Genomic DNA, 14,797 nt, shown 5'->3' on the forward strand with positions numbered 1-14,797 from the left:
GTCTAGGGAGTAAAGTTATTAACAACAGCAGAGACATGAAGGGAATCCTTCACAGGGAAATGGCATTTGAATTTGGTTTTAAAAGACTTGGCCAGTGAAAGGGAATGGAAGGGCACTCTAGCCCTTGTACAAGGGTGCTGGCAGTGGGAATAAAGAGGGGATTAATTGCAGAAATGGCTAGAAATGTAAAATCATATAGTAAATAAGTATTGATTATCGTTCAGGATTAGAAGTAAAAGTTAGAAGGGGCATAGGAATCCTCAGCAATGATCTATTTTGACTAAAAGATACTAAAGGAATATTTTAAAAATTAGATCACTATATTCAATAAAACTGCAATACATTTCACTAGAATGAATTGCCTGAAATGTGGACATGATCGCATCAATGAATCACCAAAAATATGTGCTGACACAATTATAATGTAGATTGCATGAACTAAAAACTTAGTTTTTTTTAATCTTTCCATGATTGGAGACTCAGGGGAAAAAAAGTGTTTTTTTTTCCCCTTGCTTCTATGCTAGAAAAAAAAATTAACTTCCAGTTATTTCATTTTTGCACTACCAGCATTTTCCAGACAATGTGCACAATATACTACCCAGTTTGATTTTCAGCTTTGTAACTTAATTCCTCACAAAACACCACATGTTTTAGGACTTCTACAAGGTGTGGAGGATATTGTGCCCCCTTCCCCACTGCCCATAATGGACCAAACACAGAAAAAAGGGGGAAATAAAGAGGGCAGATGAAGATGGTAGGCTCTACCTGTGTTGATGCCTTCAGTTATTATCCATGCTCCTGTTGTCTCTGCAGCTTTGATCAGCCCTTGACTGAAAATCTGCTTCAGTTTGCAGGGCATTTCAAAGTTCTGAATGCCCCCATGAACAGAGATCACAAGCTTTGGTAGTTCCATTTTCCATTCTTTCAACATCAAATGTAATAGCTGCTCCAAATTTGTATCATAAGATGTGCGTATATACTGAAATATAAATATAAACAGATAAACAAAACAAATAACAACATTAAACATAATGTCAGAAAAACAGTGAACCTTTTAATATGGCCACAATTATTAATAGTAATTATTATAATATATTACATGTTAATTACATTGATATCCACTTATTAATAATATGCTACATATTATATGATTATGATATAATCATATTGTAATAAATATTATTAATAGCACATCATACAATATGCAATTGTTTATATTTAATTAATTATAATTAATTGTATATTATAATATATAGGGGCTAACTATTATTATTATAGTCAAAATTTGTTATTCATGCTAGCTATCGTTACTGATAATAACTAGTACTTAAACAGCATTTTAAGATTTGCAAAGTGTTCTTACATATATTAATGCATTTGATTCTCACAAATAATCCTGTGAAGAAGGTGCTATTATTATCTACACACACACACACACACACACACACACACACACACACACCCTAAATCTATTTCTTGAAAACTATAAGTCAGTTCCTCTTCTGGCTGACAGACCTGCCATTTCCAAAGCAGCTTTACCAAGGTAATTGAGAGGATCTGCTAAAAGGCATGTTACACACAACCAAAGTAAGCCAACCACTATAGCAAATGTATAAATAATATTAAGGAATAGAATTTTAGTAAATATGGATGACTAGAGATTGGGTTTTGTTTCTTTGTTGCTATTGTTCATAGGACTATTATATATAACCACATAATTTTTAAAATAAATTTTTGCTATCTTTTTTTCCATATCATCCATTTCCCCACTGTATTTTCCCTCTCTTCCTCTTCCAGAGTCATTCCTTATAATAAAGTATGAAGAAAATAAGAAAGAATAAAGTCCCATGAAACTTAAGAACACATCAAAAAAGTATGATTCTAAGCAATATCTCACACCCATGTTCTCCCACTTCTGCAAAGAAACAAGTAAAGGTGTCTTCTCAAATTGCTTTTTTGGACCAAGCTTGGTCATTATCACTTCACAAAATTTAATTTTGATTGCTTTCTTGTTGTTCTTTCCATTATTGTTTTTATTGTTCATATATATATTTTAATTCTGTTTACTTCATGTTGCATCAGTTCCTATGTCTTCCAAAGCTTTTCTGTATTCATTGTGTTTCTTACACTGCAGCAATATTCCATTAAACTCATGTACAATTTGTTTAGCCATTCCCCTATTTGATAGACATCTACTTTATTTCCAATTCTTTGCTACAAAAAGTGATGCTGTATAGCCTAATAATTTAAAAATGAATTAAAATAAAAGATCCAAGTATGATGTTTTAGCTGATATAATATGAAATTTTAAATTCTGTAATTTTTAGAAATCTAAAATTTTCTTATCTAGCTTCCCCCATGATTAACACTTTTTACTTACTATTAACTATTGTTTATACACGCTAATAAAAGGTGGTAATGTTACCAAAAAAAATTCACAACCGAGAATCCCAAAATAATATATATTTGTCTTAGTGTCATGGATTATTGGTATGAAAAGGGATCTCAGATATCACCTAGTCAACATGCCTACCTGATATGCATTAACTTCTTTATAATATCCCTAACCAATAGTCATCCAACCACAAAATAAAAACCACTAATAAGAAGGAATTCATCATTTCCCAAGGGAGATCATCTAACTTTAGAAAAGCTCTAATTATTAGGATATTCTTCCTAATACCAAGTCAAAATCTACCTCTCTATAACAATATTCCTAATTCTGCTTTGTGAAACCAAGCAAAATAAATTTCCTCTTCCATATGACATGTCAAATATTTGAAAACAACAACCTTATTCTCCCCCAACAAAGTTTCCATTTCTCCGGACTAACCATCTCTAGTTCCTTCAACCAAGTATTGTTCAAGGTGATTTCAAGTTCCTTTGACATCACAGTCACCTTTACACATCAAAGCTACTTAAACTGTGGGCCTCGACTCCATATGGGATCTCATAACTGAATGTGGGGGTCACAAAAAAATTGGCAATAGTAAAAGGTTATGCATACCTATATACCTAGGGTCAAGTCTTGCTCTATATCAATAGTTCTTAGCCTGGCTTCCATGAATTTGTTGGATTTCTTGATAACTACATTTCAGTATTATGGGTTTCCTTTGCAATCTTATGCATTTTACTTAACATATTTAAAAATATTATTCTGTGGAATCCATAAGCTTTACTTGACTGTCAAAGAGGTTCACAACACAGAAAAGACTAAGAGGACCTACTATAGGTGCTCTCCAACTAGGTTCTTTGTTTCGTTTTGGATCAGCCCTGCGCTTTCATTGGTGAGGGAACTTCCATGAAAAGGGGAGGGACTATAAGTATGGAACATTGTATATACTATCAGACTAAGTTAAAGTGTTAGGGGGCTCATGCAATTCCCCATGTGGAAAAGGCTGGGGAGCCTGCTTCACAGAAGCATGCTATCTTGTAATAGAAGTACCTTGAAGAAATTTAGGGTATGAGACTAAATGCTACAACTAGTTCCAATCTGGTACCCACAGAAAGAAGAAAAGTCTCTTTAATTGGCTATGTAGTTAGAAGTAGGGTGCAGGGGCAGCTAGGTGGCGCAGTGGATAGAGCACCGGCCCTGGAGTCAGGAGGACCTGAGTTCAAATCTGGCCTCAGACACTTAACACTTACTAGCTGTATGACCCTGGGCAAGTCACTTAACCCCAATTGCCTCACTAAAAAAAAAAAAGAAGAAGAAGAAAAAGAAGAAGAAGAAGAAGTAGGGTGCATTAAAAAGGCAGTAGGGTTCTTGGTTTTGGCACTTTTCAAACTTTCTGACTTTGGAGAGGGAGTTTGAGCTGCTAAGGGCCCCTGGGTAAAGGAGGGGCCTGGGGCTCCATCTCATCTGGAGCCAACATGAAGCCCAGTGTGTATGGCCTTGCCCTTCTAGGGGAAGGAAATTAAAGATATTTATGACCTTGTAACCTTTGAAAGTCCAAAACAGCAAACCACCAGAGGGTCCAGGAATACAGTCCACACTGGGTTTTGCTGCCAGCCAGTCCAGAATCAAGGCCCCAGGAAAAACCTCTAATACCCAGCCCCACAGTAGCTGAAACTTAGATTCATCCAATGGATGATGCCAAATTTGGACATGAAATTCAGTGGGACCAATGCTATTAATCTTTAAACAGATTGTCTGAACTTTTTTTTTTTGGTGGGGCAATGAGGGTTAAGTGACTTGCCCAAGGTCACACAGTTAAGTAAGTGTCAAATGTCTGAGGTCACATTTGAACTCAGGCCCTGAGGTCCTCCTGAATCCAGGGCCTGTGCTTTATCCACTGTGCCACCTAGCTGCCCCTTAAGTCTGAACTTAATCTCCACAGGAACCAAATTGTTATGAGAGGATGTCCTCAGGTGTTAAGGAATGTTTGTCCTTCCATTGTTGCTATAGCTTCAAATTAAATATCCTTTTGTAGAAGCTAATTGGTGTTAACTGGTTAAATGGTTGTATTAGCAATGTACTCTGCCTTGGTCAGTTCACATATGGACTACTGTGTTAATTTCCAGTCATTCCATTTTAGGAAGGACACTGCTCAATTGGAAAGCATCCATGGAAGAGTAATCAGGATGGTAACTGGTCTGGGATTACAGCAGAAGATCAGGAGAAGGAAGTGAAGATGTTTAGTCTGAAGAAATGAATATTTAATGGAAACATTATCATTGGTTTTCAAATGTGTGGACTCTCAGGTGGGTGAATAATTAGCTCCAAAGGGCAATGCTAGGAGCCAAGAGTCAAAGTTGCAGAAAGACAAATTTAGGCTTGATGCAAGGAAAAATTTTGTAGCAAATTAGAGCAGTCCAGAAATGGAATGGGTTGCCCACTATATAATGGGTGCCCTCTCATTAGAGATCTTACAGAAAAAGATAGAAGACCATTTCCCAGGTGTGTTGTAGAGGGGATTCATGTTCAGGTATGGGATCTAGGTAGCACTGGAATTCCCTTTCAACTCTGAGAATCTGTGGCTCTGGGCCATTGATTTTTTTTTTTCAAATGCAAGACTAGAATATAAGTTCCAAAAAATCATTGGGGGCAGAGCCAAAATGGCCGAGGAAAGGCTGTAGAATGACTTAAATCTGTGTAGTAGATGCAATATCTTATTCATAAAAGTCACCTGAGACTAATATTAATATCAGACCATAGCCACACAGCCAATGGTAATGGATATAGCACAAATATAGAAATTTACTAGTAGGTTTAGGAGTTTTTAAGTGTCAAAGATAATATATAAAATCACTAATATAGATACATAAGAATTAGAGTTTTCTATCTCTTTACTTAAAAAAATCAGTGTTGATTTAAAAAACATTTTGAGAGTTTTAAGAACAATGATCAACACAATGACCAACCATGATTCCAGAGGACTGGTAATAAAGCATGCTATCTACCTCCTGACAGAAAAGTGATGGACTTAATAATACATATATTTTTGGATATAAACAATGTGGGGGTTTTGTTTTGCTTGACTATGTGTGGAATAATTATGGATTTGAGTCAGATTAAACTCTGAGGATGGGATCTGGAAGATATCCAGCCCCCTAGTAAATTTTATTGCTTGTCAGTTCGACCAATTAGCATTATTTACTTTACTTCTGCTCAGTCTCTACTTGTCAGCTACATCTTAGTTTTATGGCCTGTAATAAAAGTTGTGTCTTCAGCCTATCTGGAATCCATCATATGTCAGAACCCCAGTCCCTGTCATGGATTAATTGCAATCAGATAAGGGAGTGATTCCTGCCTCCCCTTTTTTCTTTTACATTCCTATACATGTCTCCGTACACGGATCACGAGCTAAGCACACACCCTGGGTGAGACAGGATTGGATGTTAGATTGTGAGCTCACCCTAGTGCATGTGGAGACTTCCCCCCAACCAAAATTACCATAAAAACTCAAGCCATGTATTAATTATTGTGGCTTGATCTCAGGATTGGAGTTTGCCCGTTCTTGCAAGAATGTAATAAATCTGTCTCTGCTTTACTTGGTGGTCTCCTCTAGTTATTTGGGTAAACTGAGGCAGTTTGTCCCAAACAACTATGCATACTTATTACAAGGGGTTTGTTTTGGGGTGGGGGGTTGGTTTGGGTTTTTTGTATTTTGAAGGCTTGGAGAAAGAAAAATTATTTTTGTTCATTAAAAATAAAATTTAACTATAAATCAACATCTTGTAATTTACAAGTCTTTAAATGCTTACAATGAATTAAAGATTCTTTAAGCTTGAGGGAGCATTTGATAATCACTCCAATTATGAGGTTTAGAAACTGTGACTTAATTTACTTTCTTATCTTAGTTCATTTTTGATAGGTACTTCCTACTAATCTCAACAAGCCTTTTACCTTTGAGGAAATTTTTCCTTAACATCAACTTAATATACCATTGGGGTAACCTAAATTATTGAATTATTGATCTCAAAGCCAAAATTTTATTTTAAAATACTTTCTAGGCCCTAATCTTGATAAAACCTCTCTCCCCTCTCTCTCTCCACCCCAGGACTTACCCACCAGCCAGAAGCTTTGGCTTCTTATGCCCTGATCACCTGAGGGAACTACACCTGGGGAAACAGAATCTGCAGAGAACATTCTCACAAGCATTCTGAAGCTTCTCCCACTCAATCCTTTTGCCTTCCTTGTGGCTAGCAAAGACCAGCTGCCCAAACACTTGTAACCAATACCTGCCCAAGCAAAAAAATCACTTTCCCCAAGACCTTTTCTCACTTTTCCTAATGTGTTCTATGGGACTACCCCTCTCATACACTCTTTCTATTGTTAACAAATTCCCCTTCAGTTACAATCGCTTCCTCCTGCAGTCCCTCTGTCTCCTACTACTAATTAAAACCTGGATTTCTCTTGAAGATACTGTATTCCTTGCCACTGGGGCAGCTAGGTGGCTGGCTCTTAAGTTGGGAGGACCTGAATTCAAATCTCACATCAGACACTTACTAGCTATGTGACCCTGGGAAAGTCACTTAACCTCAATTGCCTTAAACACAAGAGGCCATCTCCAGTTGTCCTGATGTATATCTTGCCACTGGACCCAGATGGCTCTGGAGGAGTGGGATTGTTGACCTTGCACAGCCCTCCCTCACTTAAATCCAGTTCAGTGCAAATTATGACAACATAAACTCGATGCCATGGTCCTCTTTGAGGAAGGACAAACAGCAATTCCTTGCCACTGACTCTCTAGTATTGACAACTTCTTCACAAGACCATAAATTTAGCACTAGAAGAGGCCTTAGACACCATCAAGTCCAACCCTGTCATTTTTTTTTTTTATTGAGGCAATTGGGGTTAAGTGACTTGCCCAGGGTCACACAGCTAGTGAGTGTTGTGTCTGAGGCCGGATTTGAACTCAGGTCCTCCTGAATCTAGGGTCGATGCTCTATCCACTGCACCACCTAGCTGCCCCCAACCATCATTTTACAGATAAGGAAACTGAGGCACAAAAAGGTTTATTTGGTTTGGGGAGAGGTTACTTCTTATTTTTACAACTACATGCTACTGATGACTTTTGTCTTCATATAATAGGTTTGGTTTTTTTGTTTCTGTTTTTTTTTTTTTTTTCAGTTTCCCAGATCACACAGCTAGTGTCTGGAATGGGATTTGAACTCAGTTCTTCCTGATTGTCCTATCCACTACAAAATGGTATCTCTTCCATGTCCTCCCACTCCCCAAATACAAAAAGAGAAAGAAAGGTCATCAGACTGATTGTTCCATTCCTACTTATAGAGCTCTCTGTAAGACCTGGGACATCCATATAAAGGATGCAATGTGAATTCCAAGACATGCAATATGGACTATCCATATAAGAAAGAGCCATACATGCTTGCTCTTAAAGTGCCTATAGTATGAGGAAACCATGCATGAAGAGTTCATGCAGCATTTAAACTAATTAGCAACCAATGAATAATGCTAGTTAGAACACAGAAGGCTCCTTGCCCTATGTAACCTACATGTATAAATATCAGAGGGGAATAGGAGGGAATTCTCAGGAATTCAAAGAAATTCGTCTACCCACTGCCACACACACACTGACCCCCACCTTAAATAAATTCCCCACACACACACCCTCCCTTTTAATAAGTTCTCTCTCTTTCACCCTGGAGCTGTCAATGGCTTTCTTCAGTATCAGGTTTTCATCTGGGTACAGGGGCATTACTCCTAGGATGGTGATAGTTCAATCACCATCACCACCATTTACCCTCGGACTGTGATAGAAACAGGTCAGGACCCTGAACCCAAGAACGACAATCTTTCCACCTTAGTGCCTACTATCACCATCCTAGGTAGCAACCCCTGTACATCAGATGCACAGCGTCACAATCGCTGAAGACCAAAGAAAGAAAGTTGTTGCCACTAAAGTGTTCAGCACTGTCAGATGATTCCACAGCAGAAACCAGTAAGGTTTTATCAGTAGAAATAACATGAAAGAGGTCTTACCACCTCCTTTGCCTCTACACCCACTGGGACCTTTCCATCTGACTTGCAACTGAAACCTTCCATATGTGCTCTTTCCTTCCATTAAAATGTGAGTCCATTGGGGCAGCTAGGTGGTGCAGTGGATAGAGCACTGGCCCTGGATTCAGGAGGACCTGAGTTCAAATCCGGCCTCAGACACTTAACAATTACTAGCTGTGTGACCCTGGGCAAGTCACTTAACCCCTACTGCCTCACCAATAAAAATTTTAAAAATTTAAAAATTAAAAAAAAAAAGTGAGTTTGTTGAGAGCAGGTCCTTAGCTTACTTTTCTATTTGTACCTCCAGAGATCGGCATGGTGCTTTGCACATAGGAGGCATTTGGTAAAGGCTTTCTTCATTCATTCATGTCATCTTAACTCAGCAACCACTCCTTTTAAGGACAAATAATCTCATGTTATTCTACTGTTTGGATCCTTTCTGCAGAGACATCTACACCCTTGGCTCAGTCTTCCTTTCCACCCTATAGCTTTATTTCCATAATCATACTTTCTACATTCCAGACAAACTGGACTCCACCTATTGCTTAAAGTTTAAAGGTATCTCTTGCCTCTGCGCTTTTGTGAAGACCACCCCTGTGGATGACTGGAATGTATTCCCCTCTTCATTTTCACCTGACTCAGTTCAAGTGTTTCCACCTCCATGAAGCCATCTTTGATCCATTTGGTGGGAGTATACAGTCCACCATCAAATTTTCCTAGATCACTTGTCTAGATTTTCCTTGCACCATCACACTGTATCTTCTATTATACTTAATTGTGCACATGCCTTAATCCCCTGAGAAGACTATAATCTCCTTGAGGGCAGGAACTATATCATCTTTCTTCTTTGTATGATTACCATCTAAAAACATACAGCCCATGTTTAATAAGTGTTCATTGAACTGAATTGGTCAGAAATGACAAGAAATTATAATATTTATACTTTAGCCACTGCTTTATTCTTCCACAGGAGATTTCTGGCAAAACTTTACAAAAGAAAAATCTTTTGGGGCGGCTAGGTGGTGCAGTGGATAGAGCACCAGCCCTGGAGTCAGGAGTACCTGAGTTCAAATCCAGCCTCAGACACTTAACACTTACTAGCTGTGTGACCCTGGGCAAGTCACTTAACGCCAATTGCCTCATTAAAAAACAAAAAACAAAAAAAACAAAAAGAAAGATCTTTTGCCGCCCAGTCAAATGGCTGCAAAGAATTCTCCCCTTCATTATGTATAAGCTTGCCTGAACAAAAGCATCTAGCCATGGGGTAACAGAATCCATTCTCTTTCCAGTTCACATTTGGGAGAGCTCATTGGCTCTTGAATACAAAAGAAGAAAATTTGCTCATTACCATACCAGGAATCAATTACATTTGAAGTGGGATAGATACTGACAAAGCCTCCTAAGGATTTAACCATAACTATCCTTTTTTACAATTAACCTTTCTCCTTGTGTTAGAGCACTAAAACAAGGTTATTGTTGCTTAAAGCTGACTAAGATCTTAGTATTATTAACAAACCTTGGCATGGTAGGTATGTTCTCCATCCTGGAAGTTAATTGTGCCAAAGGTGTCAGTAGGACTTTTCTTTGTGTGTTTTTCCACAGACCATTCTTCCTCCTCTTGGCCCCCAGTAGTTGAAAAGACAGCTCGATGATATGTCATCCCATGGTGGTCTCCAATCAGTCGTCCACAATAGCACCTAAAATTAAAGCAAATTAAGTATTATTTACAATTAATGTACACACTATGGAATTTTTCCATATTTTGCCCATATTCTGTGGCTGATGCACACTGAATATTAATAAAATCAACTACCCTGAGTTTTGCCATTAACTTGATCTCTTACCACAAAGCCAAATCATTTAACCACTGAGTACCTGTGTCCTCAACAATAAAGTGAAGGCATTAGGCTAGAATAACCACAGGGTCCCATAGCACTCTAGAGGGGGTTTTTTGTGGGGTTGTTTTTTTTTTGGTGAGGCAATTGGGGTTAAGTGACTTGCCCAGGGTCACACAGCTAGTAAGTATCAAGTGTCTGAGGCTGGATTTGAACTCTGGTCCTTCTGAATCCAGGGCCGATACTCTATCCACTGTGCCATCTAGCTGCCCCCCATAGCACTCTAAAACTCAGTGACTCCTAAGATTTAAATTGGTAGTCCAGATCTATTCCTTGTACCTTCATTGTTTTATAATTACTAAATCTTGATTAAATAAAAATAGGAGGATGTTGCTTTATCCACTAATGAGTAATTCTAGAAGTATTCACTTACTGTAGATAGGGTGCTAAGAGAAAAACAAACCTGATGACTAAATAAATAAATCTGAGTCTTTTCAGTGAAGGAATTAAGGACACAGATCTGGATGGTCCTAGTAACCTATAGAACTAAAGTCAGGGAGGATAATGAATAAAATACATAAATAGAATACAATATGTATACCAGAAGAGCAGATGTCTCATTTTTACATCCTAGAAAAATATACAATCAGGAAGAAATGTACCATTGTTCAGTGGTATCTTCATAACCCCGTGGACCAACTGTTTGTGGGATTTTCTTGGCAAAGATACTGGAGTGATTTGCCATTTCCTTCTCCAGTTTTATGCAGGCAGGAGTTAAATGACTAAGTTAAGTCACAAAGAGTTGGGCATAGTGGAAACAACTGGACAACAACAACAAAGGGATTCCAAGAGACAGGTAGGGAAAGAAACAAAGAAACACAGAAAGAGCCACTTGGATTAGCTAGAACCAGATTGTAAAAGGCTCTGAATGGGGGGCAGGTGGGGGGCACAGTGGATAAAACACTGGCACTGGATTCAGGAGGACCTGAGTTCAAATACAGCCTCAGACATTTGATACTTACTAGCTGTGTGACCCTGGGCAAGTCACTTAACCCTCATTGCCCCACAACAACAACAAAAATGGCACTGAATGACAGAGGAGTCTGTATTTGATCCTAGAGGCAATGGAAAGCCCTGGAGTTTCTTGTGCAGGGGAGTGGCATAATCAGACCATAACCACTGGGTTTATGAATATCACTTTGGTATCTGGGTGTTGGTGAGAAGCGACACCTGAAACAGGGAAAGCTATTGGGTGGCTACTGCAATAATCTAAGGCAAGGGGTGATGGGGACTGAACTAGAGGGGTGGCCTTGTAAATGGAAAGAAGACAACAGGTATGAGGAATGTTTCAGAGGTAGACGTGACAAGGCAATAACAAATTACATATATGGGGTGAACAAAGATGAGGAGGCAAAGATGACTCTATAGTTGCCAATCTTTGTGACTGGAAGGAGACCATTCCCATCAAAAGAAATAGGGAAGATGAGAGGAAGGATTGTTGGAAAGAAAGGTAATGTTGTCTATTTTGCACATGTTGAGTTTGAGATGCCTTGGAGCCAGCATGTTTAACTATCTAATTCAGTGATTCAAAACTGGATCTCAAAGACAGAATAGGGTTGGAAAAATTAAGGAAGGAAGGAAGGCAGGCAGGCAGGCTAACCTGGAGCCATCTGTATAGAGATAAGTGAATCCATGTGTGCTAATAAGATCACAGAGAAGGTGTTTAGAGAAAGAGGGTCCTATATAAAGCTCTATGTAAATATATATTTTTACTGCCCTATTCTTAAGTCTGAACAATGATAACTACTGATCCTAACTGATCTCACCCAGTTCCCTACTCAGGCAGGTGAATTGCTTGGGGCTGACGGGTCTTTTGTCAATTTATGTCAGGTTAACATATGGGGGCTCTTTCTGGGATTTGAAGACTAGCGGCTGTTTTTGACCTCTGGATGCTTGGCGCCAGCAGGAATCTTTTGTATTCCGGTCTGAATTCAAAATTCGGAAGCCTGGCCTGGGTAAGAATCTCTCAAATTCAGAACTCGAGTCCTTATCACTTGAGTTCCCAAAAGCTCTTTGATTGGGGGTCTGTTTACGTCCACAAATGACTTTGTAACAGGTCCGTTCTGACAGGTCCCCCAAAAGGGGATGGCTACAGGTTGTTTTTATGGATCATATGGGGCCACTCCAAAAAGTCCTGAAAAGGATGGCTGACGGGTTTTGTTTTCAAATCATGTACTACATGATTGCAAGTACTTGGAAAATTAGCAGAATTCAAGTCTGACCCACAACACTGAAGGCCACAGTGGGGTCTCTCTCCTTTTTTTTTTTTTTTGAGTTTACTCTTGATTCTGCCAGCCCCAAAATTAAAGGCCCTGAGTAGGAACTTTTTTGTTCTTTTTTTTCTTTTGGTGGCATTTTGAATCAACTAAGCAAGAATCTGAATCTGAACCCTCCTCCCTTAAAAAAAAAAAAAAGAGGAAAGGATTTTTGATAGGACTTTGTCCTTCAGAGTCTAATTTTTTAAGGAAAAAAAAAAAGACCCATTGATCTGGCTCAAATTAATGGGTCTTTGAGGATATAGAGGACTCAATTTGTGCATGCTAAATTATCTTAAGAATTTTTACCATTTTACCATTTTTGTGTCTGTCCTTGTACACTGTTCTGAATGTGTTTTAAAATGTGTATGTGTGTGTTTGTGTCCCTTGCTATTCAAGCTATGTCCCTTATCTTGCATTCAGCAATCTGCCACTCAAAGCAGAATTATCAGAAAGGCAATTTTACACAGAGGCAGTTACAGAGTGACTATAGCTTGATTTTTATTTGCCTGTTTTTAAGAAATTTGTTACAACTTTGAGAATTGATCTCCAATATTAGATATTTTAAATTCAGGTTTTATAAACCCCTAAATTAAGGTTATAATCAGGTTCTATTTAAATTTGGAGAAATATCTGGCTTCTCAGTCACCAATGTTTATAACCAGTGTAAAAATAAGTTTATTGATAATAGTGGGGGCAGCTAGGTGGTACAGTGGATAGAGCACCGGCCCTGGATTCAGGAGTACCTGAGTTCAAATCTGACCTCAGACACTTAACACTTACTAGCTGTGTGACCCTGGGCAAGTCACTTAACCCCAATTGCCTCACTAAAAAAAAAAAAAAGATAATAGTGGTCTTATATTGAAATGCTAGTAGATGGGCTTTAAATAAATTGAGAACTTTACCATTTGGAAATAGTTCCAGTTGTAATTGATTTGTCTTATTTTAAGTGAAATATGTCTTCTAATAAGATGTGTGGGTTTTTAAAGTTGGGGGTTATTTTTGAGATTTGCATTAAGACAAAGTGTTTAAAATTTTGGATGTGGAAATTTATTAAAGCAAGTTACTTTAGTTTACCAATCTGTAATGACAATATTTGATAATTGTAGAGTATTCTTTTGGGCTATAAATTGTTATAGATGCAAATATTTGAAACTCTCTTTAGAAATGCAGTATTATTGTGAATTCACAAAGAAGCTGATTGCTCAAAGTCAGGCACATCTGGGTTCAAGTTTCCCCTCTGGTATACTCCCTAGGTATAATGAATGTGTGACTCCGGGGAAAAAAATCACTTGGCTTCTAGGTGTTAATAGCGAGAACAAATTTTAAAATTCTAAAAACTAGAGGTTTCCCAATATGCCAGAGAAACTTATTCTATTTAGCAATGGTGCTGTTTCATAGCTTTTCTCAATAACTCTGTTAAGCAGTTACTGCCAAAATAATTATACACATTAATAATGGTGTGGTAGTTTAAAACAACTTTGCTTTAACTTTGTTAAACTTTTACTATTTTTCTTCAAGCTTCACTGGTATTTCAAGTTTTCATACCCCTAGAAATTCAAATATTATGATGGTTTTGTGTGTTTAACAACTTTTAATTGATACTTATAAGATATTCAACTGGAATTTGTTTCGCTGTCTGGTGTTTTTGTTAAAACATTTATGCTGTTTTAACCTTTTTCTTTCCCTTAATATTCTATTTCATTGCCAGGATTACAAACTTCCATAGCATTCATCTACTTTTTAAATGTTGTCCTAACTATTAATGTTACTTTTAGGCAAACTAAATTATACCAAGTGTGACTTATCAGAGCCAACCTTAATAAGGTACCATTTATTCGTTTTTCTCCTGAAAGATATAATTACTATTGCAATTCATTTCAAATGAAAATGTAAAAAGATGCACCTTCCAACCTTCTAGGACATGGCTTTCACCGGATATACAGAACTATGATTTAGTTCTCTCCCCATAATGATATCCAGCTCTCCCTCTTTCTGAAAAGCTCTCTACTTTCCCCCATACCCTGACAGCACCTGTCTTAATCTGCTCTTCCCCACCCCTGGAAGAAGTCCCATCCCCGTTAATTGTTCTGACATTGGAAAGGTTCCAAGTGTCTCTCCAATCTAGATTCCATTGGACCCTCTAAACCTCTTCCTCAAATCTCACAGTATTTCCTTTACAG

The 14,797-nt window shown here is 38.0% G+C and overlaps 1 protein-coding gene across 1 annotated transcript in view; it reads right to left on the minus strand.

Moving 5' to 3' along the window:
• TRPM6 (transient receptor potential cation channel subfamily M member 6) overlaps positions 1-14,797 on the minus strand; it is a 253,994-nt gene that overhangs the window by 151,649 nt on the left and 87,548 nt on the right. The window contains exons 4-5 of the mRNA XM_043976597.1: positions 9,981-10,161; positions 766-979 (exon numbers count right to left, since the gene is read on the minus strand). Coding sequence (XP_043832532.1) covers positions 766-979; positions 9,981-10,161 — 395 coding nt within the window. The remainder of the gene's footprint in view (positions 1-765; positions 980-9,980; positions 10,162-14,797) is intronic.

Source organism: Dromiciops gliroides, chromosome 1 (assembly GCF_019393635.1).
Source record: "Dromiciops gliroides isolate mDroGli1 chromosome 1, mDroGli1.pri, whole genome shotgun sequence".
In the NCBI taxonomy this organism is placed as follows: Eukaryota; Metazoa; Chordata; class Mammalia; order Microbiotheria; family Microbiotheriidae; genus Dromiciops; species Dromiciops gliroides.